At 45.8% G+C, this 26514-nt stretch overlaps 1 protein-coding gene across 5 annotated transcripts in view; it reads left to right on the forward strand.

Annotated features, from left to right (window-relative positions):
• Positions 1-26514, forward strand: part of Farp2 (FERM, ARH/RhoGEF and pleckstrin domain protein 2) — a 96727-nt gene that overhangs the window by 5073 nt on the left and 65140 nt on the right. For 4 of the 5 annotated variants that reach the window (XM_026414786.2, XM_026414791.2, XM_026414790.2 and 1 more), the window contains one exon: positions 15115-15325. In XM_026414786.2, coding sequence (XP_026270571.2) covers positions 15143-15325 — 183 coding nt within the window. In that variant the 5' untranslated portion in view covers positions 15115-15142. Of the gene's footprint in view, positions 1-15114; positions 15326-26514 lie in introns of those variants that run through there. The other variant, XM_026414792.2, reaches the window with a different exon arrangement.

Below are 26514 nucleotides of genomic sequence, written 5' to 3' on the forward strand. Positions count from 1 at the left end.
CTTGAAGCCAGGTAGCCCAGTGTGGTTTGGAATGATGGCACGTATTGTATCTTAGAGCATCCAGTGAGAATATGTTTCAGAAAAGGGGCGTGATTTTAGAAATAGTTTAAAGTATGAGGCTTTACTAAATCTATTCCCTCTATCATTACAATTCCAGTTTCTTCCGTAGTAGTTAATAAGAGGTATGTTGAATGGGAACAAGTCCTACTGTCTGAGTGTTAAAGACATGGCGGTTACTCTTGCTTCCCCTGGAAGGTAGGCAGGAGCATGATGTAGGTAGCACCCCTCAGTTTAGACTTGAAGCCACGTGCTACCAGCATCTGCAAGAAGCCATCTGGCTTCAAGTAACAGACTTATCACTTGTCACTTTTCTCACGACTCAAACACTCAGGGTCACTCCTGATGAACTGGGCTGCACAAAGTAACCACACAAAAGACAGAGATACCTTTGGGTCCTGGGACAGCTTCTCTGACCTTAGGGGTCCATGGAAAGAGAGAGAGTGTGTGAGAGAGCATGTGCTGAACCTTTTTATTGGGGAGAAGCCATTCAAATGAGGCGAGGGGTCAGGTTTCAGGGGATTGAATCTAGCTTCATGATGTCTGCTGTCAGCAGGTCAGCTGACATCTGGGAAGGCCACACCCGTCTCATGAGCTGGGTGGGGATTGATCATGGCAGAGCCAGCGAAAAGACCAGAGCAAGACCCAGCGACGTTGGTTCTGTCCACCCTGTGCACTCAGCGCCCACAGTTCACACACACAGTGGTGAAGGGGTGCTCGGTTCCCCTGTGGCAGCTCCCAACCATCACTGAAGGCAATTGGAAGAGAAAATTGGGAAGAAGGGAGCAAAATCCCCTTCTTCCAGTGACCACCACCATGAACACGTCTTAAAATGCACGTGGGTGGGAGGCACACTCTGCCCTGCCCTCCCAGTGAGGAGCCCTGACTCCTGGACTTGCGAGGAGCAACGCTGCAGAAGGCTGACCCCATCGTGAGCTCCGTCCCCCTCCACATGCCCTGGCTGGGACTCGGGCTGTAAGGACTGGGAAGGCCGCAGGGAAGACTTCCAGCAGAGCAGGGGGAGAAAGCCACGTTGGTCGCCCTCCTCCTCCTGGCCTCCTGCCAGGTACTGTGGCAGTTGCTTCTTTCCTTTCTTCCCACCTGCGGTTCTTTCCCAGGCAAGGTGCAGTCACAAAAAGAGTGTGTCAGGGCAGGTTAAGTAAAGTCCCAGATTTTTGTCAGGAGGACTGGGAAGTACCCAGGGAGACCGGAGAGAGAGACGGGGTTGGGTTAGGTGGTCCCTGAACAAGTTCTGGGAACTTAGAGATTCAGTGCAGAGGTGGGGGGTGGGCTCACCCTGAAAACAGCTTAGAAACAGAAAACCAAGAGATAGGTCACTGCCCTGCAGCCAGCTGGCCACTTGGGCAAATGGGACATTGTTGAGAATACTGCTGAGGCTGTGAAGATTGGGTGACACTGAGACCGCATTCCACAGAAGACTGGTTGGCACTTGTGACCTGAACCAATCCAGGCCAACTGCCTGCTCAGCATGAATACCAACATTTCCTATAGGCTTTAAATGAGAACCACAGTGTCCAACAGCAGAACGTTCAAAAGGCCCAGGGCACAGTCCAGAGTATTCTACATACAAAGAACCAGGAAAGGGGCTGGGGCTCAGCGGTGCAGCGCTTGTCTAGCACGTGCAGGGTTCTGGGTCGATCCTCAGAACAACATAAAAAATATATAAATAAAATAAAGGCATTGTATCCAACTACAACTAAAAAAAAAAAATATTTAAAAAAAAGAACCAGGAAAATAATCTTTTCCTAAGAAAACATAGGTGATAAGAATGTTGGGCTGATCTGTGTCAGACTAGGTGGTCTTCAGGATTGTGACCCCTGTGACCTTTACCTCCTTTACTGTTCATGGCAAAAGCACTTTACAGTTGTAACTAATCAGCCTGGACTGTCCAGTGGGCACATGTGATTGCACGAGCTCTTAGGAGCAGGGTCTGTTTCCAGCTGGTTGGCAGACCCTTCTGCCAGAGAGATGGCAGAGAGATGGAGGAAGATGGAAGGGGCTATGAACTGAGGCATGTCTGAGAAGGACCAGCAGCTGACAGCCAGGAGGAAGTAGAGATCTCATTCCTGCACCCACACAGAACCCAGCAAGCCTGACGGGGCATTCTCCCTCAGAGCACCCAGGTAGGACCCCTGGCCAGCTGACCCTTGACTTGGCCTCCTGAGACCCTGAGCCAAAAACTCTGGTGAGCCCTCTGCACCCAGACTTCTGACCCACAGAAATCATGAGATGATAGAAAGTGCTTGTTTTAAGATGCTGAATTGTGGTATAACTTGTTAAGGCTACAATATATATATATATATATATATATATATATATATATATATATATATATATATATATTCTTTATTTTTATTTAATTTTTCTGGTACTGGGGATTGAATCTGGGAGTACTATACCACTAAATACACCCCCAGCCCTTTTTACTTTTTATTTTGAGACAGGATCCCCTTAAGTTTCTCAGGCTGACCTCAAACTTGCAACCCTCTTGTCTCAGCCTCTTGAGTAGCAGGGATTATAGGTGTGTGCCGCAAACTGCCCGGCCCCGGGCCGGCTGAGTCCCGCTCCTGCTGCCGAGCACTGCCTGCGGCACCCCTGCTGAGCGATCCCCTGCTGAGCTGTCAGTGCACACGGGCTTGCAATCTTGCAACCCGGTTGGGCACAAAAACACAAGCCAGTCAAACTGAGACAAAGTTTTATTTAGAGAGAGGCCGTGTGCGTCCCCTAACAGGTGGGTCCGCCACGTGTGTGTTCTACCTGAGCCGGGGGGGTTTCCCCTTCCCCCGGAACACCCTCCTACCATCCTTTCCCAACCAATGGGAACTCTCCCATTACAAGAGTGACATGAGTAACCTGAGTCTTGAAATGGGCCCAGCTGAACAGCATGAGTCCAATTACCATATGAATGTGAATTGCTGGCTGGCAGTCAATAAAATCCAAAGGTGCCTGTATCAATATTTTTGCTGTGGCTCCTAACATCTGCCCCCTACTGTTTAAATAAACAACAGGCAAATGTGGCTAGGGACCGTGCCTGTTAGGTATGTCCAATTCACATATGGTTCTTACCCGTCATGGGAAAACTGACCTTATTGCGTCAGTCTCCTGGCTTAGGTTGATACCACTGTAACCGAATCATACCCGTCACTGACTACCGGTCCAGTATATAGCCATACCTGTGTAATAGGCCTATGCACCAGTGGGGGGGTGAGGTTCTTGCCTCACCTCTGTTGGCCCCCAAATTTAACCTTGGTGCCAGTGGGGGGGTGAGGTTCTTGCCTCACCTCTGTTGGCCCCCAAAATCAGACCATCACTAGCAGAAGGGAGAAAGACGCAGAATTGCCACGACACCAAGCCAATTGACGGCTCCTTTGGAAACACTGGTGACACATCGGCTAAGATATTTAGCACTACCAGTTCGCTGTATCAACAAATAGAACACAATGTATACAGGTGATACATAGTCCAGACAAGTTGTGTAAGCAGTTCAAAGTGGAGGAGTCTATCAATATGTCCATTTCCTCCCAAGGTAAATTAAGTCCTTGATTGAGCAGTTCAAATTGGAGGAGTCTATCAATATGTCCATTTCCTCCCAAAGTAAATTAAGTCCTTGATTGAGCAGTCTTATTGAGTTATTTTGATTGATGTATCAATTTATACAGTTTATAGTGATAGCTATCATAAAAGTTGTAGTTTGGTCTTAGTCTTCACCGGCACTGGGATGGAGATGGGAATTATGGCCATGTTGCTAAAGAGACATTATCCTGAACAGAATTATGAAATATAATGAAAAGGAAAGGTGAAAGTAAACAAACATATCTGTTAACCACCTTTAAAAACAAAATTTAATAACAGCTGTTTACCTAAAGTAAATTAAACCATATAAGTCACGTGACTAAATTTTTTTTTTTTTTGAATACTTGTATCTATATATACATGAGCGCTCCTTATAAATGAAATATGGACATACACACATACAGACATACAACACAAAACAGCATACATAACATAGAACATATAAGACAATAGTAAATAAAGGCCTTGTAGCTATAGCTAGGTGAAATCTCCATTGCAATGTTTAAAAACTTTACAGTTAAAAAAAATAAATAAATAAAACACAGTCAAAAAAATAAAACTGATCAGAAAAACATTAACCTAGGTTTGTATGAGCTTAAAAAATAAGGTAAAATAAAATAAAATAAAATAAAATAGAACTTTATGATGTGGGAAAAATGCAAATAATAAAATAGATATTGAAAAAGGCACCGTGGTAAATCACTGTCGCAGATGCAAGAATAGCCAGGCTGGAACTCTGGATATCAGCTGTTATGGATTTGAGTCAAATCATCTTCTTTTTCTGTAGAAATTGTTTTAGTTAATCTCTCTGGAATCCAAATTGGTTGCTGTTCCTCCTGTGGAAAAACACAGACGGAGCCCCGACTCCAGACTATTACTGGGTCCGGACCTTTCCATTGTCCTGTTAGAATATCTTTCCAAAGTACCTTAGGCTTATGTACATTTTTCGGATACATATGTCTTTCCGCAGCACTAAGTCCTGATGAATCCAAATTTAGAAAGTTTAGAGTAAAAAGGGTTATTTTAAGTTTATCTTTGGGGGATATATACCCCTTACTAATTCCCTCCCTTTGCTTTAATAAGTACATTTTTATAGTTTGATGAGCTCTTTCAACTATGCCTTGTCCCTGTGGGTTGTATGGGATTCCTGTTATATGAGTAATGCCAAATGATGAGCAAAATTGTTTAAAAGACTTGGAGATGTAACCAGGACCGTTATCGGTTTTTAACTGTTTAGGAACACCCACAGTGGCAAAATTTTGTAAGCAATGAGCTATAACATCTTTAGTTTTTTCTCCGGGATGAAGGGAGCCCATCAAAAATCCAGAAGAAGTATCAACTGTAACATGTAAATATTTTAATTTTCCAAATTCTGGCAAGTGTGTGACGTCCATCTGCCAAATATGGTTAGGTATCAGTCCTCTAGGATTGACTCCAAGATTAACTTGTGGCAAAAATGTCACACAATTTTGACATTGTTTTATTATATGTCTGGCTTGTTCTTTAGTTATTTTAAAACGTTTTTGTAAAGTATTAGCATTGACATGGAACCTTTTATGAAAATTTATAGCTTCTTCTATTGTGGAGAAAATATGTATGTCATGTGTAGATTTATCTGCTAGTTCATTACCCAAACTAAGGGCTCCAGGCAATCCTGTATGTGCTCTGATATGTCCTATAAAGAATGGATCCTTTCTATCCCAGATTAGACTTTGTATAGCAGAGAACAAAGAGAAAACAGTAGAGGAAGGAGAAATCCTACCAGCATCTTCAAGAGATACGATAGCATTAACTACATACTGACTATCAGAAAATAAATTAAATGTAGAATCTTTGAACATCATAAAAGCTTGCAATACTGCATTGAGCTCTACCTTTTGAGCTGATTGTTTGGGTACTAAAAATGTAAAAGTTTGATCAGGAGTAACTACTGCTGCTGTACCATTATTTGACCCATCAGTGAATATATTTGGAGCATTTATGTTAGGGGTTTTTCTTGTCATTTTTGGAAAAACTACAGGATGCTTAGACCAAAAGGACAACAAAGGATTAGATGGCAAGTGATTATCAAATGCAACACTAGATTTACACATGATTATTGCCCAAGTATTTAACTCATTAGCTAACTCATCAATTTGATCCATAGTATATGGAGTAATAATTTTATTGGGAGAAATCCCAAACACTCCTTTTGCTGCTTTTATTCCTTTGAGTATTAATTGCCCTACAGCCTCAGGATATCTAGTAAGAATAGTATTAGGAGAATAAGATAAATGTATCCATAATAATGGACCTTCTTGCCAAAATACCCCTGTAGGAATATTTTTTGTCGGTAATACAATAAATAATAAAGGCAAACTTATATCAACTCTATCCAAATGCATATTTTCCATATATGTTTCAATGATTTTTAATGCCTTTCTAGCTTCAGGCGTTAACATGCGGGGTGAATTTGGATCTGATGGACCTTTTAAAATATCAAATAAAGGTCCTAATTCTCCTGTTGGTATGCCTAGATAAGGCCTTATCCAATTTATATCTCCCAATAACTTTTGAAAGTCATTAAGTGATTTGAGTTGATCTACTCGTATTTGAATTTTTGGTGGACGGACCATGGTTGAGGATAATAGAACTCCTAAATAATTAATTGGAAGATTTAATTGTACTTTATCTATTGCTATCTCTAGATTATAATTTTTTAATAAGTTTGTAAGCGTGGCATAACATTCTAGCAATGTGTTTTTATCTTTATGTGCCATTAACACATCATCCATATAGTGAAATATCTGTAGTTCAGGGTTTTGAATTCTAAGTGGCTGGATTGCTTTATCAACATAAATTTGGCACAAAGTTGGGCTGTTAGCCATCCCTTGAGGGAGTACTTTCCATTCATATCTCTGATCAGGACCTTCATGATTCAGTGCAGGGATAGTAAATGCAAAATGTGGACTATCCTCGGGGTGAATTGGAATTGAGAAGAAACAATCTTTAATATCTATAGCTAGAACATGCCACGTTTTTGGTAAAGCAGACAGTTGGGGAATCCCTGATTGAGCAGGTCCCATAATAACCATCTCATTATTAATGGCTCTTAAATCTTGTAATAATCTCCATTTACCAGATTTCTTTTTAATAACAAAAATGGGAGTATTATGGGGAGATACGGAAGGTTGTATATGTCCTTCCGCTAATTGCTGTTTGACCAGATCATGGGCTACTTGTATCTTTTCTTTAGTTAGGGGCCACTGAGGAACCCACACTGGTCTTTCTGATTTCCAAGTAATTTTGATTGTCTCAGTGGCCCTTTTTGAAAACCCAATCCATGTTTATCTATCTCTTGATCTACTTGAATTGGTGCTGTTATATCTTGTTCTTGATCTCTTAATCTCTTTTCTTTTCTAAAGCCTTGTTTTGCCCTAGTAGTGGGCGCGTTAGGATTGACGTTATTTGTTAATGTCAATCCTAATTGATCTAGGACGTCTCGTCCCCATAAATTTATGGGGAGATGGTCCAATACATAGGGCTGTATAGTTCCTTCACATCCTTCAGGATCCCTCCAATCTAATACCATTGCACTTCTATGGGGATTAGTTGCCACTCCTAGGCCTCTAAGCGTTTGGGTCGCTTGCTGTAATGGCCAATGCTTAGGCCATTCCTGGCGAGATATGATGCTGAGGTCAGCGCCTGTGTCCAGCAGTCCATTAAAATCATGCCCTTGAATATTTAATTTTAGCATAGGGCGAGAATCTAAATTTAAAGATAGCATAGCCCAATCTACACCTGTGGAGCCTAATCCCTTGGAACCTCTTTCTACATTACAACTGGAAAATTTATCATGTAGGCTTGGTATTATTAATAACTGTGCTATTCTATCTCCTGATGAAATTACTGATATACCTCTTGGAGAACTAGCTATGATTTTTATTTCACCCTCATAATCGGGATCAATTACCCCAGGACTTATCATAAGTCCTTTAAGTGTAGAAGAACTGCGTCCTAATAATAAGCCTACTGTTCCCTGGGGAAGAGGTCCTTTTACTCCTGTGGGAATGATTTGAACTCCCATCTCTGGAGTTAATACTGCTCTGGCAGAGGCACAGATGTCCAACCCTGCGCTCCCTCTAGTCTGTCTGATGAGGGATCTGATGGATAATGCGTCCTGGGCACCACCTTGATGGTACTGCTGGGTTCCTCCATTGCCCCGTATATTTGTGGTTTTGGGCCCCGGGGCATTGGGCCCTCCAATTCGTTTTTTGACAGCGGGGCCTGATGCCTTTCTCCACGATATCGTGGGTAGACACTTGGTCTTTGTCCATTTTTTGATAACGGAATACCCTCTATGGTGGTTTGAGAATGGCATTCATTAGCCCAATGTCTCCCTCTATGGCATCGTGGGCAAATACCCGGGATTCTACTCTTTTGATACCTAGCTTTGTTAAACCCTCCTCCTATGGGGCAATTTCTTTTAAAATGCCCTTCTTGATTGCAATTATAGCATGTTTTTGGCTTGGTACTTAAAGCCTGTTTTACTTCAGCTGCCATGACTTGTCCTTGTTCATTAATGTCTCTACATAATTTAATATATGTGTTTAAATCTTCCTGTTTCCACGGTCTAATGACCTCTTTGCAGCAACGATTTGCTTGATCGTAAGCCAGCTGTTTTATAAATGGCATTGCCTGTTCTGTATTTTCAAATGTCTCAGAGGCTGCTTCAATAAGTCTAGCTACAAAGTCAGCGTAGGGCTCATTAACTCCTTGTATTATCTTAGATAGTTGACCTTGAAAATCCCCTTGTCCCTTTAAAGTTTTCCATGCCTTAATTGCATTTATAGCGACTTGAGCGTATACGCCAGGATCATATCTGAGCTGTTGCATCTGTTCTTGAAACTCCTCTTTTCCCAGTAACATTTTCAGGCCTCGTTCAGGGTAACCTGCTTCTGCATTTTGCCTAGCTGTCTCCTTGCAAAATTCCTCATTGGCAATTTTCCATAATAAATACTGTCCTCTATTTAGCACAGAATTACACACGTTAGCCCAATCTGCTGGTGTTAAGTTCCAGCCGGTAATAGATTCGACCATACTGACTGTGAAGGGAGCGGCCGGGCCGTAGGCTGCTACAGCTTCCTTTAATTGTTTTATTATTTTGAAATCTAAGGCACGGTAAACTCGTTCTTTTTCTTCTCCCTGCTCAATTACAGGGCATGCTAGTTTTTGGGGTCCCGCCTCAGGATTCCGTTCATCATCTATGGAGGCAGGTAAAGCTGTTGGTTGAATTATGCCCTCTGGTGGTGGAACGGAGTTAGTAGCAGCCTCCCTATCTGACGACCGTTTTTTTCCCTGAGCTTGCCTTGTTCAAATTTTCTTCTATCTGACTAGCTTGAGAGACCTTTTGTTTTGCTTGACCTAATATGTTTTCTGCCATGGCCTGGACCTCTAACAATTTACTTAACAGTTTTTCGGTTTGTTTTTTACTAGATTCTAATCTACTATAAAGGTAACGTAACCCAATAAGATAGGATAGAAGAAAGCCAAAACAGAATGAAACAGAAACGGAGAGGAGGAAAATGATTATGTCAATTTTCTCTCTCTCAGGGCCGAATAACTTCAAACCTTGAGTCAGCCATTTATCCCAACTCGTCTGGAAAAATTGTAAGGCTAGAGAGCCTGAAATAAGAGCAGAATAAATCAAAACAGAAATACCCATTCTGTCGCCTTTCCTTAGGGGCGAGTGATATTACTCACCTTTAAGTTTTGGGCGTTCCCAGTACAGGGCCACCAAAATGCCGCAAACTGCCCGGCCCCGGGCCGGCTGAGTCCCGCTCCTGCTGCCGAGCACTGCCTGCGGCACCCCTGCTGAGCGATCCCCTGCTGAGCTGTCAGTGCACACGGGCTTGCAATCTTGCAACCCGGTTGGGCACAAAAACACAAGCCAGTCAAACTGAGACAAAGTTTTATTTAGAGAGAGGCCGTGTGCGTCCCCTAACAGGTGGGTCCGCCACGTGTGTGTTCTACCTGAGCCGGGGGGGTTTCCCCTTCCCCCGGAACACCCTCCTACCATCCTTTCCCAACCAATGGGAACTCTCCCATTACAAGAGTGACATGAGTAACCTGAGTCTTGAAATGGGCCCAGCTGAACAGCATGAGTCCAATTACCATATGAATGTGAATTGCTGGCTGGCAGTCAATAAAATCCAAAGGTGCCTGTATCAATATTTTTGCTGTGGCTCCTAACAGGTGTGTGCCACCACACCCAGCTAAAAAAAACCCTCTAAGCAGCTATTAGAATATTCCAAGAAGTAAAGCTACTCTTGAAACATAGGAAGTATAGAAGTATAGACAGGATTAAATAAATAAAAACAGGAGACATAAAGAACAAAAACAAATAGGAATTTTAGTGAAAATACAGTAACTGAAATAAAATGGAAATAAGAAGGACAATTGGGGGGTGGGTAATTGGGGATTGAACTCAAGGGCACTTGACCACTGAGCCACATCTTCAGCCCTATTTTGTCTTTCATTTAAAGACGGGGTCTCACTGAGTTGCTTAGCGCTTTGCTTTTGCAGAGGCTGACTTTGAACTCTTGATCTTCCTGTGCCAGCCTCCTGAGCCACTGGGATTACAGGCCTGCACCACCACGCCCAGCAACAGTTCTTTAAATTGAAGTTTTTGTTGGATGTGTTTTCATCTTGAAAAACCTCCACAGTAGCCTATTGGGTATGGAGCTGTGGGTGCCAGTCTCGCCTTCACAGATTGGGGGTGTAGCCACCAGCGAACAACTATCCCCTGGGCAGCGGCTCCCATGGAAAGTGTGGGACTGGGCCAGCATTTATTAGTTTGGAGCTTCTCATTTTTTGTGTGTGTACATCAAATTGTTGCTGGAATTGTTTTTGGGGTTTTTGTTTTGTTTTTGTTCGTCTTTTTTTTTGTTGTTGTTGTTGTTGTTTTGCTTCTAAAGAGTCACAGAAGTACAGGAGTGTACCACAGTCCATGTGTCCATTCTCAATCGTCACCATATGGCAGCCTTCCATCCCACATACCTCATCCATGGATCCCCAACTCATTGAGTAGAACAGTTCATTTATCCTGAATTTGTCTCTATCTCTAAGGAATAGGGACTTTTCCCCCTTACATGGCCATGTGACCAGTGAAACAGGTGGAAAGTGACACTAACTTCTGAATGTCATCTAGCATCCGAGTGGTCTCAGCATTTAAATAGTGACTCGTACTCACATAGTGATTGCACATATGTCTCTGATAGTGTCTGTTTGCCCTTCTGTTTTTCCACTTGCTGAGGAAGCAGGCCACTTGTCTTATAGAACCACCACACTCTGGGTGACCTGGAAGAACACTCATTCCTTAGGGTGTCTCACTGTCCATGGGAACTGAGGTCGCTGAACTTTAAGGCCACAAGAGGTGAATTTCTTGGTAATTTAGCTACTGTCTTATTATACATTGAGGATCTTGGTTTCATTTCGTTAGGTTTTTAGGGCTTTTCTAAAATACTGAGAACTTTTATGAATTTCCTAAGTCAGAACTATTAAACACAGTTTATTAAAGAAGACAGTTCCTCAGCTCACCATCTCTGCTCCTTTCCTTCTCCGTAGGGAGGTGGCCAGTTTTGTTAGTTTTTGGCCTATTCTTCCATAGTTTTATGCATATGAATACATATGTCCTCCTTGGGTGACACTAACATGCCTTGCACCTGGCTTAGTTCCTTGCTGTTCACAGAGCAGCAGACAACGTAGAGATCTTACTGCTTCTGTGGATGAAGATGCTCACGCCCACATGTTGGCTTTGCCCCTCCAGACAGTGTTGAGATCCCCCCAGTTATCGGGACTCATTTCAGCTTTTAAAACTTATTCTTCAGTATTAGAATTTTGTTTCTCACAGTTAGAATTTCTCAGTGGGTAGCTCTAAAATGTGCTAAAGGACATAAACACATCAGTTTAGTGTTGGGGCAATTAAAGAAACTAGGGAGTGAAAGTGGAATGGTAATGTTGGCAGACGTGACCATGTCTCTGGAACCCGCCTGGCTGGGTGTTCCTGCTGCGCTGTGGAGGCTGGCTGGAAGGAGTCTTCCTGTTCTGCAGCACTGTTGCATATGCTGGGTTGAAAGGCTGTGGTCACATGATTTTATTTGGTTTATTTTATTAGTTGGAATCAAGGACACATCAACTTTTAGTTCATTTTCTCATTGAGCTGCTAGAACAGAATCTTGGACCCTTAGAGTTGAAAAGGATCTGATGGGCCCTTCCCTCCCCTGCCATTTTCCAGGTGAAAAGCTGGGGCTGGGCATGGAGAAGTGGCTGAGTTCACCCACTGGGGTGCTCTGGCTCCCAGGTTCCCACTACCAGGTGGTGGCCTCCGCCCTTGCTGTCCACGGGTGCCCTTCCTGTGGGCCTGTTGCAGTGCTGGTGAGCTGCCCCAGAAGCACCAGCACCTGGAGTTAACGACGCCCCTTCTGGTGCTGAGGGCCATGTCCCCATCAGGTTCCGTGGTTCTGTAATGGTTGGCCTTGTTGGCGTCCATCTGACAGTGAGCTAGGTACAGGGAGGTGGTGTGGGTGCCCCACCTGCCGTCAGCCTGGCCACCTGTTTTTCCAATCAGCTCTTTGACCTTGCCATGGACTACAAGACTGACTTTGTTTCCCAACTTTCTCACTTAGTTGCTTATTCTAAAAAATGTTAGTCATGCTTAGAAAAAGAAGAAAGAAGGCTCCACCTCCTTCTACATTTCAGTGAAGCAGAAATGCTGCTCAGGGCCAAGGGATCAGCTAGAGAGTCCATCAGGTCGTTACCAACCGTGAACACTCCTTCCTAACACCAGAGGGTCTTAGGCATGTTGGACAGATTTGGAGAAAACGTCAGGTGGTCTGCTTTCTTTGGTCAGGCTAGAAGTTTGACTCCTGATCCTCCTGGTGGAGCACCTTCAGTCTTCAAGGGAGATGGGTTTTTGTTGCGCACCACCCTTTACTGTGGATCGGGGCTGTGCTTTCTGCAGGGAGCCACGTGCTGATTTCCCACGTGCTGCGGAAGAGCAAGAGCCTGGGTGTCTCTGTCATTTCTGTGTTCCCTGGTGGGCTTTTCCTTTTTTTTTTTTTTTTTTTTAAGAGCAGTTTTAGGGGCTGGAACTGTAGCTTAGTGGCACAGTGTTTGCCTCGCGCACATGAGGCACTGGGTTAGAAACAAAGACATGCTATCCATCTGTAACTACAAAAAAAAAAAGAAAACAGCAGGGGTGGGGCTCAGTGGTAGAGCACTTGCCTCGCACATGTGAGTCACTGGGTTCAATCCTCAGCACCACATAAAAATAAATAATAAAGATATTAAAAATGTCTACATATAACAGACAAAAGAGCAATGTTAGGAGCACAGAAAAAGTGAGCAGAAAGGCCAGCGACACCTCACATGCTCTCCTGAGCCTCCCCTCTGTGGGCACCCCTTGGTACATCCCCCAATCCCTCCGCCAGTTTTTGAGCTGAATTTTCCAACTCTTAAGAAAGGACATTCTACAGGGTTTCTTATTGTTATTAAATGAGGATATATCCGTAGGAACCAGAGCCTTTGAGCAGTTTCTGGGGGAATCCGAGATGTCGTGCCTGAGGGAAAGTTTCCTCCTGCTGTCTTTCCACTTCCCCAGTGGTGTGCTCTTGCTTGATGAATGCAGTGCACATGTGCCTGTCTCCCACAGGTGGGTCGGAAGGGGGCTTTGTGGGACAGGGTTAAGTGCACAGTAGGAGTTGGTCGCCAGTGAGCCACAGGCTTTTCAGACTTGATGCAAGTGTAAAAAGCCCTTGATTAGGTTTGTTTTGACAAAGAGGAGAAGGCCAGGAGACCTGCAGCAACTTAGTTGGCATGCAAGGCAGTGGGGGTAGGAAGTTCATGAGTGTGTGTTTTTTGCAGAGGAGGAGGTGAAACCTGAGACCTTGTGCATGCTAGGCCAGTGCTCTACTACTGAGATACATCCGAGATAGAATTTATAAAAGGTTACTAAAATTAATAGAAGATGTTTTGAAGATGGTTAGGGAAGATGTCACTTGTTAATTGGGTCTCAGGTGTTCAGTGAGTTAATATACATACCTGGCTTCCAGAGTACCTGAGAAATATGATGGAGAGTTACGTTTGTTATTTATACTGCACTTTCATGTGTGTGAGTAAAATACATATAGATAGATATGGTGTGTGTGTGTGTGTGTGTGTGTGTGTATGTATATACACACACGTATAAAATTTTTTGAAAATATTTATTTTTTAGTTATAGGTAGACACAATGTCTTTATTTTACTTTATGTGGTGGTGAGTATCAAACCCAGGGCCTCACACATGCTAGGAGAGCACTCTGCCTCTGAGCCACAACTCCAGCCCAAGTGTGTGTGTGTGTGTGAATGTTTATTTATTTACTGAATATTTTTTTTAGCTGTTGATGGACCTTTATCTTATTTATTTGTATGTGGTGCCGAGAATCAAACCCAGTGCCTTACACATGCTAAGCAAGTGCTCTACCACTGAGCCACAACCCCAGCCCTATATATTTATATATACACATTTTGGGCAAGGGGTGTTGGAGACTGAACCCAGAGGAGCTCCCTCACTGAGCCACATCCCCAACACATTTCTGTTTTTTATTTTGAGACAGGGTCTTGCTTACTTGCTCAGACTGGCCTTGAATTTGCAATCCTCCTGCCTCAGCCTCCTGAGTAACTGGAATGGGTGTGTGCCTTCGTGTCCTGCTCAAAGATAATCTTTTTAACTCTGTTTTGATATAATTCAAGACTTGCAGAAGTTGCAGAAAGAATACTCAGGGGGCTGGGGATGTGGCTCAGCGGTAGCGCGCTCTCCTGGCATGCGTGCGGCCCGGGTTCGATCCTCAGCACCACATACCAACAAAGATGTTGTGTCCGCCGAGAACTAAAAAATAAATATTAAAAAATTCTCTCTCTCTCTCTCTCTCCTCTCTCACTCTCTCTTTAAACAAAAAAAAAAAAAAAAAAAAAGAAAGAATACTCAGGGGCTGGGGTTGTGGCTCAGCGGTAGAGCGCTCACCTAGCATGTGTGAAGCCCTGGGTTCGAACCTCAGCATCACATAAAAATAAATAAATAAAATAAAGATGATATTGTGTCCAGCCAGAAAATAAATTTAAAAAAAAGAAGACTCGGGGGCTGGGGATGTGGCTCAAGCGGTAGCGCGCTTGCCTGGCATGCATGCGGCCCGGGTTCGATCCTCAGCACCACATACCAACAAAGATGTTGTGTCCGCCGAGAACTAAAATAAATAAATATTTAAAAATCTCTCTCTCCCTTTCTCTCTCTCTCTCTCTCATCTCTCATCTCTCATCTCTCATCTCTCTCTCTCTCTTTAAAAAAAAAAGAAGACTCGGGTTCCCATGTGCCTGATGGTTGTTTTTTACATTGTTTTAATAATACCTAAAGTAGCAATTCTCTGCTGTGTTTTGTTTTATTTAGCATTTTCTTCATTTTTAACGGAGGAGGAATGGGGGAGATAGAAGGAACGTACAGAGTCCTGCAGTCTGCAGGGATACGCTTGAGTACCCAGACCCCCATGGGAGTGAGCACCCTCGAACCAGGGCAGAAGTTGTCACCCAGAATGCAGGAGAAGCACCTGCACATCAGAGTGAAGCTGCTGGACAACACTGTGGAGACGTTTGACACCGAGGTAAGGGGTGTATGTCGGAGGCCTTCTTAGGCCAGTGCTGGTCAGCTCTGCTCTGCTGTTCTGTTGGTGTATTTGTTTGTCTTGCCATATTGGGGATTGAACCCAGAAGCACTCTATCACTGAACTAGAATCCCCAGCCCTTTTTATTTTATTTTTTGAGATAGGGTCTTGCTAAGTTGCCCAGGCTTTCTCAAAGTTGGGTCCTCCTACCTCAGCCTGCTGAGACACTGGAATGATATCTCCACTAGGCCTGACTCCCCCTCCGGCCCAGTACTGGGGAGTTATCCTAGGGCATTGCACATGCGAGACAGGCACTGGGTCTTGTACATTTATCAAGCTGGCCAAGAGTGGCTTTGGTGAACACTCAGTGAAGTCCTTGGAAATACTGAAACTGAGTTTTCCTGAAGTGTGAAAGTGGTATTCTTTTTTTCTTTCAACTAAAGTTCCACTAGGATTCGGTCTTTCCACTCTCCTCTTTTGAGAGGCTGGCTAAAGAGACTGTTGAAGGGCACAGTTGCAGCCCTTAGGCTGCTCCCATGTGGACCGGTCCCACCTGGCCGCCTGGGTGGGTCACATCCACATCTGGATGCAGATTCAGCTTCTCCTCTCAGGAGGCTGGTGGGAAGTGAGAGCCCAGCATACAGGAGGTGTTATCATGGTGTTAGCATATAACTTCTTTTTCCAGGTCAGCAATAAAATTTTTTTTATTCTGAAAAAATTTCCTAATTATTGTATTGATAATGTTGGCAAAAATAACTGGACATAGTAAAAAAAATTATATATATACATATGTACTTAAGTAACACATATATATGTAAATATTTTATTTTTATACACACACACACACACACAAACACACTTCAGTAACACTATTTTCTTTTCCTTTTGAGGGGCGTGTGATACTGGGGATTGAACCCAGGTATACTGTACCACTGATTTATATCCCAGCCCTTTTTTATTTTGAGACAGGGTCTTGCTAAGTTGCCCAAGCTGGCCTCAAATTTGTAATCCTCCTGCCTCAGCCTCCCAGATCAATGGGATTACAGGCATGTGCCACTGTGCCCTGCTTACTGTTTTCTTTTGGACCCATATGGTATGTTAGAAAACATTTTCTCTGCTTTTCTAAGTGATATTAGGACAGATGTTCTTTTTTAAAATTGCTAATGTATTTTCATTTGTAATACAGAAATCCATTCTCTCTTTTCTAGTATTTGTATATTGAATTAAAGTAACATCTTTAAAAGCTTTTCCTATTTTTAATGCCACAGAAATACAAGCAAGAGAACAATCTTGACTTCTCTCAGGAGGTGTGTCTGTGCTAGAGGCGTCTATTGAGTCAGGATGCTGCACAGAAAGTCAGAGGCGGGCTGAGTTACGGTGGGCCGTGAGCAGTGCTCTACTGCAGAGAGCTGAGGCGGGGCTGGGAGGCTGGAGAGAGCCCGCAGGCTGTCCTCTGCTGGCACCTGGGCCAGTGTTCCCTGGAACCCTTCCCCTTGAGGAGTGTTGGATGGTAGGTGGCTAGTGCTGAGACTCAAGTGCTTTTCGTTTAAATTTTGTTGCTGTTTTTGATTGTTTGCTTTCAGGGTAGGGGGAGTACTGGGATTGAACCCAGGAGCATTTTACCACCGACTCTCTCCCCAGCCCTTTTTATTTTTTATTTTGAGACAGGGTTAACTAAGTGCTTAGAGCCTCACTAAATTACTGAGGCTGGCTTCGAACTTGAAATCCTCCTGCCTCAGCCTCCTGAGTCTGTGGGATTACAGGTGTGTGCCACCTTGCCTGGTGTATTAAGGTTGTATCTGGGAAGAAAACCAATCTCATTTTATTAGGGCAGTGGTGACTGTCCCATCACAAAAGTCTGCTGAATGATGACCTTTGAACTCTGGAGGCTAGCACTGGTGCACTTCCGGCAGCTCTGGGATCATTCTCCTTTGAAATAGGTCATGGGCTCCCAAATCTTAATCTTACGTATTTATTTAGTTTGGTACTGGGAATTAAATTCAGGGACATTTTACCACTGAGCCACATCCCCAGCCCTTTTTATTTTTTATTTTGAGACAGGGTCTCACTAAGTTGCATAAGGCTTCATTGAGTTGCTGAGGCTGGCCTCAAATTTGCAATCCTCCTGCCTTAGCCTCCTGAGTCACTGGGATTGCAGGCATGGCCACGACACCAGCCTCCCAAATCTTTTCCAGTCAAAATGTTTGAAAGAATTTCCACCGTTCAGCCATCCCTCTGGCAAAGGTATTTATTTACTAAGGTCTAGGCTTGATTACATGTGTGTTAAAATTTTTTTTAGAAACTGAAAGAAAAATAATTACACTATTTAGGATTTGCTTTGAAAACATCTTTTCTGTCCTGCTTAATAGTCTGTATCAACTAAAACTAGGATCTAAAAGGAAAAAGCATGCATTTATTTTTGAGTTATAAATTGAAATAATTGTTTCTATTAATTAAATATAACTATCATCTTTGGTATTTGACATACTTGACTGGTCACCAGAAACTAGAGAGTTCCCTTGGAAAAGCAGCTGTCCCCGAGCCCTGAGTTGGACAGGCACTTCTGCACTGTTACCAGCTGAGGAGCGCTGCATGGGGAGCCAGAGCTCAGTGCGTCTTACTATAAGTCAGTCGTATTCTGCTTCCAGGTGCCTTGTCCTCCCCAGTGACAAACCACCCAAGACTTAGTGGCTTAAAGTGACAGTGACTCCCGCTCTAGCCTGTCCATCGGGTGGGGTGGCCATTGCTGGTCTGGCTGGCCATGAGGCCTGGGTGCGCCCCATACGCCTGGAGATGCTCTCAGTGCAGGAGTGGGAGCCGCAGGTGCTGAGGGGGCTCAGTGTCGAAGTCTTCAGTGTCTCTTTGATCCTGTTGAATTGGCTTCAGCAAGTTAGAGGCCTGCACAGGGTTGAGAGGTGGGGACACGGAGTCACCTGACCAGATGGCAGGAATCGGCCCTCTCCTAAGCACCCGCTGTTGCCAGTGGTACAGGAGAGCTGCTGCAGAGGCAGGGCTGGGACACTGGGTGGGCTGTCCTCAGGGTCCAAGTGCCTGTCCAGGAAGCAGGTTTGTGTCTGCCCTGGACACAGATCTCTGGGTCGAGGCGGGGTGCTGACCTGGGCCTCCGTCCCTGCCCACCATTGCTTGTCCTCAGTTTCACTTGTGCTCCTCACTGCCCTCTCCTTATGTTTGGACCAGGAGACAGGCTGTGACCAGGTGGTCCTTCTGCTGGGCTTGCAGGGCAGTGGGCAGACAGCAGTGAGACCCCTGGCTGGGCAGGTCAGTCTCCAGCAGGACGTCGTGTCCTATGGCATGTTGTCTGTCCTAGACGGCAGCCTGGGAGAGTGGGTCCACACGTGTCCTCAGTGTGGGGAGCAGTGCTGCGCTTAATCTGTGTGTGCCCAGGGAGGGACTGCAGTCAGGCCTGCTCCCTGCTTCCTGCTAGAGTGTCGTCAGTGTCTCCGCGCAGCAGTGTGCTCTCACCTCAGGGTCCAACTTTGCCCTGTTTCTAGACTTTCTGGCCTTGTGTACCTCTTTTTAGTTACACATGTCAGCAGAGTGCATCTGACATGTCATACATATGTGGAGTGTCCCTTCCCATTCTTGTGGCTGTACATGAGGTGGAGTTTCCCTGGTCGGGTGTTCATACATGAGCGTAGGAAAGTGATGTCCCATTCGTTCTACTGTCTTTCCCATCCCCATCCCCTCCCTTTGTCTTATCCAGTGAACTTCTATTCTCTCTTCTCCACCCTCCCTTATTGTGGTTTAACATCTGCATAACAGAGAGAACATATTTGGCCTTTAGTTTTTTGGAGTTGGCTTATTTCACTTAGCATGATAGTCTCCAGTTCCATCCATTTACTGGCAAATGCCATGATTTCATTTCTGTTTATGGCTGAGTAATATTCCATTGTGTAGACATACCACATTTTCTTTATCCATTCATCTGTTGAAGGGCACCTAGATTGCCTCCATAGTTCAGTTGTTGTGTGCATGTCTTTCATGGTCTGTCTACCTGATTTTCTGTCTCTTGAGTCTTGAGCAGCCATGGTATTCTGGGGAGATGTGCTAACTTCACACTTGGACAAAATTAGCTTCACACACCAGTCAGAAGAACCAGGCTCATGTGGGATTGTACAGAACCTGCTGGTTGTTACTAAAAGTTTAGTTAAAGGCCCTTCTTTCCTCTGGGAATTACCAACATTTAGTGGTTTTTAATGCTTCTCTTTTGCTGTGGTGAAAATACAGAGTGACCTACGGCCCTCTGGGCTGGGGCTCTTGCCCCCTCTGCAGAGCGCATGGCTTCTCTGGTGTCTCCTCAGGTGTGGGAGCCTCGCTGTCCTCGCAGGGCTTCAGTAAGGCATGCTCTCAGGTCACAGTCTGCTCCTCGCTCCAGCTCCCCACGGTGAGGGCTGGGGAGGTGCGTCCCCAAGACGTACAGCAGCAGGGTGCGCACAGTTCCAGCAGATGCAGCCCGCCAGGGTGCTGAGGGGCTGGCCAGGTGCAGCGGAGTGCCAGAGACGGCTTGAAGCTAAGTTCTGTTCTTTTGTGTTAGAAGGTAAAGTTGAGTGTGAGTGGGATTTTTATAACAATTTATAGAGATCAATTTGCATACTCTACAACTTACTCATAGACTGTCCAAATCAGTGGTGTTAAACAGAAATGTGCCACTTTCACAATTTTAGACCATTTTTATCTCCTCAAAAATGAACCCACACCTGTTAATCCACGTCATTCCCTGAGTTCTAGGTGAGCCGTGATCTACGCTGGTCTCTGGCCCTCCCTCTTCTGAGTGACTGCCCGAGTGGGGTCATGGTCATGTTCTTTTGGGACGGACACTTGAGACGTCCGCCCAGGTCGCGGCATGGGTGCTTGTGCCGGTGCCCATTCTTTTTCATGGCAGAAGAGTGTTCCGTGTGGATACCCAGAGTTTTGTCTGTCCTTTCCTCAGCTGATGGACGTCGTGGTGAGGGTCCATGCAGGAGGCTTGATGTGGATGTGAGTCTTCATTTCTTTAGGGGGTACTTAGGGTTGGAGTTGCTGGTGGTGTTGTGACCCTGAGTCTGACCCTAGAGGACCCCACTGCTTTCCAGAGCAGTGACACTTCATGAGCCACATCCCCAGCCTTTTAATTAATGTATTTATCTATTTATTTGGAGACAGGGCCTCGCTAACTTGCTGAAGTTGGCCTCCAACTTGTGATCCTCCTGCCTCAATCTCCCAGGCTGCTGGGATGACAGGTGTGTGTCACTGCAACTGGCTCAGATTCTCCACTCTCTTGCCCATACTTGACATTTTCTGACTCTCTTATTCCAGCTATCCTGCTGGGAATGAAATATAACTTACTGTGGTTTGCGATGGTGTTTTAAAAGCTATTTTTAATGGATAAAAAAAGGAGGGTTTGGAGCCAAAGTATGAGAACTGCATCATTTTGGTGGCCTGAGGTTGGAATGGGACGTGGTGGCAGAGCACTTGTCTGGCACACACAAGCTGTCCTGGAGGGGGTCACTGGGATAGACTGAGTAAGAGTGGGGTTCACCCTGCTGCGTTGCCCACTCCACCATCAGGAAGACTCAGGAGAAGCTGCTTGGTGTGTTCACAGGGACCCTGTGGAGGTGGTCTCCCCAAGAGCAGGGATTTTCTTTTTGTTTCCCTGTGATTTTTTTTTTTTTTTGGTCTGGTCTTTTTGGATGTACATGACAGTAGAGTGCATTTTGACATACTGTACAAACATGGGGTGTGACTTCTCTAATTAGGATCCCATTCTGTGGTGGTACATGATGTGGAGTTACCCTGGTCATGCAGTCATATGCCAGGATGGGAAAGGTGTGTCCCACGCATCCTACTGCCTTCCTGTCCCCCCTGCTCCCTTCCCTTCATTTACTCTGTCTAACCCAGGGGGCTTCTGAACTTCCTTCATTGAGAATTGTCATGCAGACTTGAAGAACTTTTATTTATCGATGCTGTATTTTAAATCACTACTTATTTCATTTGTAAGGAATAGCCACTGGCTCTCACTTAGCTACGATGACTCTCATCTATGTGAATCATGTATGGAGACAGACTTGGGGTACAGGCTCCTAGAGCACACACGTCGTGGTCTCTGACATGGGCGTGACCAGTCTGAAATGCTTGTATGTATGTGGAAGTGCGTTTACTGCAGGGGCTTAAAGGAAGGGAGAGAGAGGTCCATGATGGTTTTAGGCTGCAGCCCCGGTGCAGATACAGGCTTCAGTTGTGTCTTAAGTGACTTTTGACATTTGTTGATGGGATACTGGCAACCCAGAGGTGAGTCGGTGGCTGGTAGTAAATGTAGTAAAATCTTGATTTGTTTCAGTGGATCAAATGGTTCTGCCATTTTGAACATTGCACTTTGGCCTCAGCTCAAGTCTTGTTTCTGCACTGCAGTTCTGGGGTTCTGTGTCAGGCTTCCCTGTGCCTTGTCCTGTGTGTGAAGCCGTGCAGTGGAAGCGTGTTCAGCTCCAGCCACATCAGGTGTGAGGGTCTTCACCCTGTCACTGATGGAAGGAGAGGTTCAGTGGGTGCCCAAGTCCCCAGGTAGAGAAGGCTTCTCCAGACTTCAGGGCAGATGTGCAGGCAGGTATACTGTCACCAATTCATACGTCGCTGGTGTAGTCAGCTTCTCACTGCTGGGACAGAACACCTGACAAGGACAGTTTTAGAGGAGGAAAAGTTTATTTGAGGCTCACAATTTCAGAAGTCTCAATCCATAGACTTTGACTCCGTAACTCTGGGCTGAAGGTGAGGCAGCACTTCGTGGTAGAGGGTGTTGGGGAGGAAAGCAGCTCAGAACAGGGCAGTCAGGAAGCAGGGAGAGAGAGCTCCACTCTCCAGGGATAAAATGTACACCCCAGAGCCACACCTCTGGGACCCACCTCCTCCGGCCACACCCCACTGCCTGCAGTCCCCACCCAGCTCAGCCGGCAGTGCAGCAGTGCCTGGTCTCACACAGGAGCTTTTGGAGGACACCTCCTATCTAAACAAACCACAGCAGTCTTTTAGGAGTCAGGAAAGTTAGTATGGCACAAGTGGTGTTTAGTGACGAAGAGAACAGTTGGGGATGCAGGGGTCGTCCAGGGTAGTGTTCAGTGAGACTGTGGGTCTGATCTCGCACACCCCAAAAAGGGACAGTTTGAGTGGGTGGGTGAGATCCTGCCTGGAGGACTAGCAAGTGGGGACTTTCCTTTTCTTTTTCCTTTGTTTCTTCCTTTCTTTCTTTCAGACATTAACGTCAGCACATGTCAAGCAGGAGGACAGGTTCCAGGCAGGAAACCTCCGTGCTCTCCTCGTGGCCCGGAAGGGTTGTGGCCAGGAAGCATTGTCGCTCCAGCACGAGCGTCCTAAGTATGGAAAATAGGCTGCCTCAGAACTTATTTTGGTCTGACCTCAGGAAGAAAAGCTAGTAATCCGGTATCTGAAATGTGGGGGTAATGCAGGTTTTACCCCAGAGCTCTTGTGGGTGTCTAGGCTACACTGCTATTATGTGACTGTGCTCGATTTCAGAACCTGTTATTTGGTCGTGGAGAATTGATCTTTTTTTTAACCCAGATGGCTAGGAATGTGGCAGACGGTACCTGACAGCAACGTGGCCACGTTGAGTCTTAGCTTCTAGGTGGTGGCATCGGAGCTCTCCGTGCCAGCCCCCCACCAAACCCCAGTGCACAGGCAGCCTGTGTCAGATCATAAAGCTTCTTTGGCTGATGAAGAGGTGGGCTCCGAATAGAATGATCGGGGGTGCCATCCCGGGACAGCCTGTAACCAGGCACTCAGTGGATGTGGCTCCTGTGGCACCTTTGCCGAGGGTGTGCCCAGGAGCCCTGTCTGTCGGGTGGCCGTCCCTCGAGCATGCCAGCGCTGGGTGCAGTTCATCTTGTGGACAGCCCCAGAGGGAGGCACTGGTGTCAGCTGTCCTGCCCAGGCCGCGAGCCCTAATGGAATCCCTGTACTCTCTCATACCCTCGCATTTTTTGCTGAGGGTACTGGGGATTGAGTTCAGGGGGGCACTCCACCTGAACTGAGCCACATCCCCAGCCCTGTTTTGTATTTTATTTAGAGACAGGATCTCGCTGAGTTGCTTAGCATCTCACTTTTATTGAGGCTGGCTTTGAACTTGCGGTCCTCCCGCCTCAGCCTCCCAAGCTGCTGGGATGACAGGTATGTGCCACTGCACCTGGCTCCTGTGGAACCACTTTGGTCAGGTTTCCCCAGCTTGGGAGGCTGAGGCAGGAGGACCGCAAGTAATGTGCATTGACTGTAGAAAAAGAGAAAAGAGAAACTCCCGGGCCCATGCCACGGCGGCTGATGAAGTAAGCAGCCATCCCCAAGTTTCCAAGGGCCTTCCAACTCTGACACCGTCACACGGATGAATTCAACAAAAGTGGATTTAAACTGGACTTGGTTTTGTAGTTTTGGAAACATTAAAATTATCTTCTGAACATTTTTCTATGTAATTGTTCTTTTAAAGGTTTTTAATAGTTATGTAATTTTCTGTTTTCAGTTTCTCTATAATAAGTTTTTATATACGCTCTTGATCATGTCCTTTCAGAGAGTATCTGACACAGGTTCTGCCTCGTGGGCTGGGTGGCTTTGAGCCTTTGGCACAGGGGAACGACACGCCCCACCCCGTCATGCAGGGGCCAAAGCCATGCCCTCGCCCCATGAGTACCTTAATAGTTTTGTTTTGTTTTAATTAAAAAAATGTTTTGGAGCTGGGATTGTGGCTCAGTAGTAGAGTGCTTGCCTAGCATGCATGAGGCACTGGGTTCGATCCTCAGCACCACATAAATGTAAAATAAAGATACTGAGTTCACCTAAAACTAAAAAATAAATATTTTTAAAAAATGTTTTAGTTGTAGATAGACAGAATACCTCTGTTTTATTTATTCATTCTGTGTTGTGCTGAGGTGCAGTGGGGCACACGTGCCAGGCAGGCACTCCCCACTGAGCTGAGCACCACCTTGTATTTGAATTTAAGATTACAAAGTTAAGAGTTGGGATGATAGTAAATATGTTATATTTGAAGTAAAAGGATGAAGGTAGCAGGTGCAGAAAGCACACTGAGGTCGGACATCTGAAGGTGACTGGAGCCAGGGAGCTGTGCTCCTCAGCCGGCCTTGGGCCAGGGGTATGTGGAGGTGTCTGCTGGCCCAGGGGTTCTTCATGTCTCTTGTGCTGTTTCTGTAGTGGGGAGCGGTACCCAGAGCTGGGTGCTTGGGGATCAAGAAAGCAGAGGGGATGCACTGAGGAGGGAAGCCCCAGCAGCTGGACCTGGGAGGGGCCATTGGAGCCCTGTCCTGTAGAAGAATGTTGAAGGAGTTGGAACAGAACCTGCAGGTGCTTCCATGGGTGGCCAGCATCTCGCAAGAGACCAGTGTAGTGGGGTCCAGGAGGGCAGGGGCTTTATGGAGGAGGCCAGCTTGTGTCAGAGCCAGGCCAGGGTAAGAGGGGAGCCTGGGGCAACGTTCAGGTGACCCGGGATGTAGTGTCTGGAGGGTGGGTGCAGGGCAGTGGTGATTCAGCCGTGTCTGGGAGCTGTCTTGAAGGTGGGGCCTTCAGGGTTTGCTGGTGCAGGTTTCTGAGGAGCCGGAGAAGGCCAGCTCTGAGTGTCGTGGCCTGTGGTGGGGAGCTTGTGGGGGCTGCGTGGTCCTGGGGCCGACAGGAGGGCTCTTGGGCTCTGGGTGAAGCTCCTGTGGAGCCTGCTGTGGCGCACACGTGAGGAGCACCCCCATCCCCGTCCGTGAAGCTGTCATTGCGACCTCTGAGGCGAAACACCTTGTCAGGAGCATTCTGCTGCTTGGATGAGGAGGTGGCTCCTCTAGACTGTCATCGGACCTCAGCTCGTGGGTACAGTGATCATGGACTTTTGCTTTTAGAAACTTTGACTCATCAATAAGGAGAAACATGGAAAAGGCCTGTGGGCACCTCTAGTGGTCATGAAGGAGGGCTGGCTGTCCTGCACACATGGGCAGTGCCCTGTGTGTGCTGTTGAATAGCCTCTTTCCACTGTGGCGGAGAGGAAACCCTAGACCTACTTCAAGTCCAGATTCATTGAAAATCCAGAAGACATTCCTTCCTCTTCAGGCCACAGTCTTAAACACCTGCCTGGACTCCAGTGACCAGACCTGTGTCATCAGTCCTGGGAGACTCTCGGGTCTCTTCAGAATAAACAGTGTTCCTGATTAGGAAAAGCCCATTTTTTCTTTATCTTCTAATTTTAGATATCCATAACTTAGTGTCCTCATGATTACACTTGGAAATACATCAGAATAATTTCTGCATGTGTTGATATTGAAACATGTGGGGGCGGATGTTTGTAGCTGCGTGGTCAGAGTCTGTAGTGTGGCCCCAAAGTCTCCTGTGTTCAGAGAGGGGACACTTAGGAAATGATTGGTTCTTGAGGACTTGGACCTTATCAGTGTCTTAATCCGTCTGATAGACTCATAGTCTGAATGGATTAGAAAGGTGGTGGAAAACGTAGCAGGTGGTGCTCAGCTTGAGAAGGAGGTCCAGGGTGTGCCTGGGAGGGTGTTCCTCCCTGCCCCTCCTCTCTCTGCTCCCCAGCTGCCACCAGTTGAGAAGCACTTCTCCACTAGTCACCCCCATGTCTGCCTCACCTCCACACCAAGGCCCTCAGGACCAAGGCAGTGGAGCCGGCCAGCGGGAGCCCAAACCTCTGGAACCAGGAGCCAAAATGACCTCTCCTCCTTTGTTTGTGTCAGGTATTTTGGTCACAGCAACAAAAAAAAACCTAACACAGTCGCAGAATAAATGCTACATCTTTTGTTTTGCAGCAGTTTTCAATTAGGTCAACTAAGAAGTGACTTTAAGGCAATGGACATTACTCTTCTTTTAGAAAAAATGTTGGAACATGATGCCAAAAACACTCAGCAAGCTCTTTTAAAGCAAACTCATATAAAATCCAGGGTGCTCAGCTTTACAGTTATTTGTTCCGGCTTAAATAATGTCAGTCTTGCCAGTTTCAGTGACTTAGGAGGCTGAGGCAAGACAATACAAGTTCAAGGCCAGCCTCAGCAACTTAGTGAGGCCCTAAGCAACTCAGAGACCTGGTCTCAAAATAAAAAATCAAAAGGGCTGGGGTCTAGCCCAGTGGTAAAACACCCCTGGGTTCAATCCCTAGTATCGAAAATAAAATGATAATAATAATATCA

The sequence above is a fragment of the Urocitellus parryii genome, chromosome 1, assembly GCF_045843805.1.
Source record: "Urocitellus parryii isolate mUroPar1 chromosome 1, mUroPar1.hap1, whole genome shotgun sequence".
NCBI classification, from domain to species: Eukaryota; Metazoa; Chordata; class Mammalia; order Rodentia; family Sciuridae; genus Urocitellus; species Urocitellus parryii.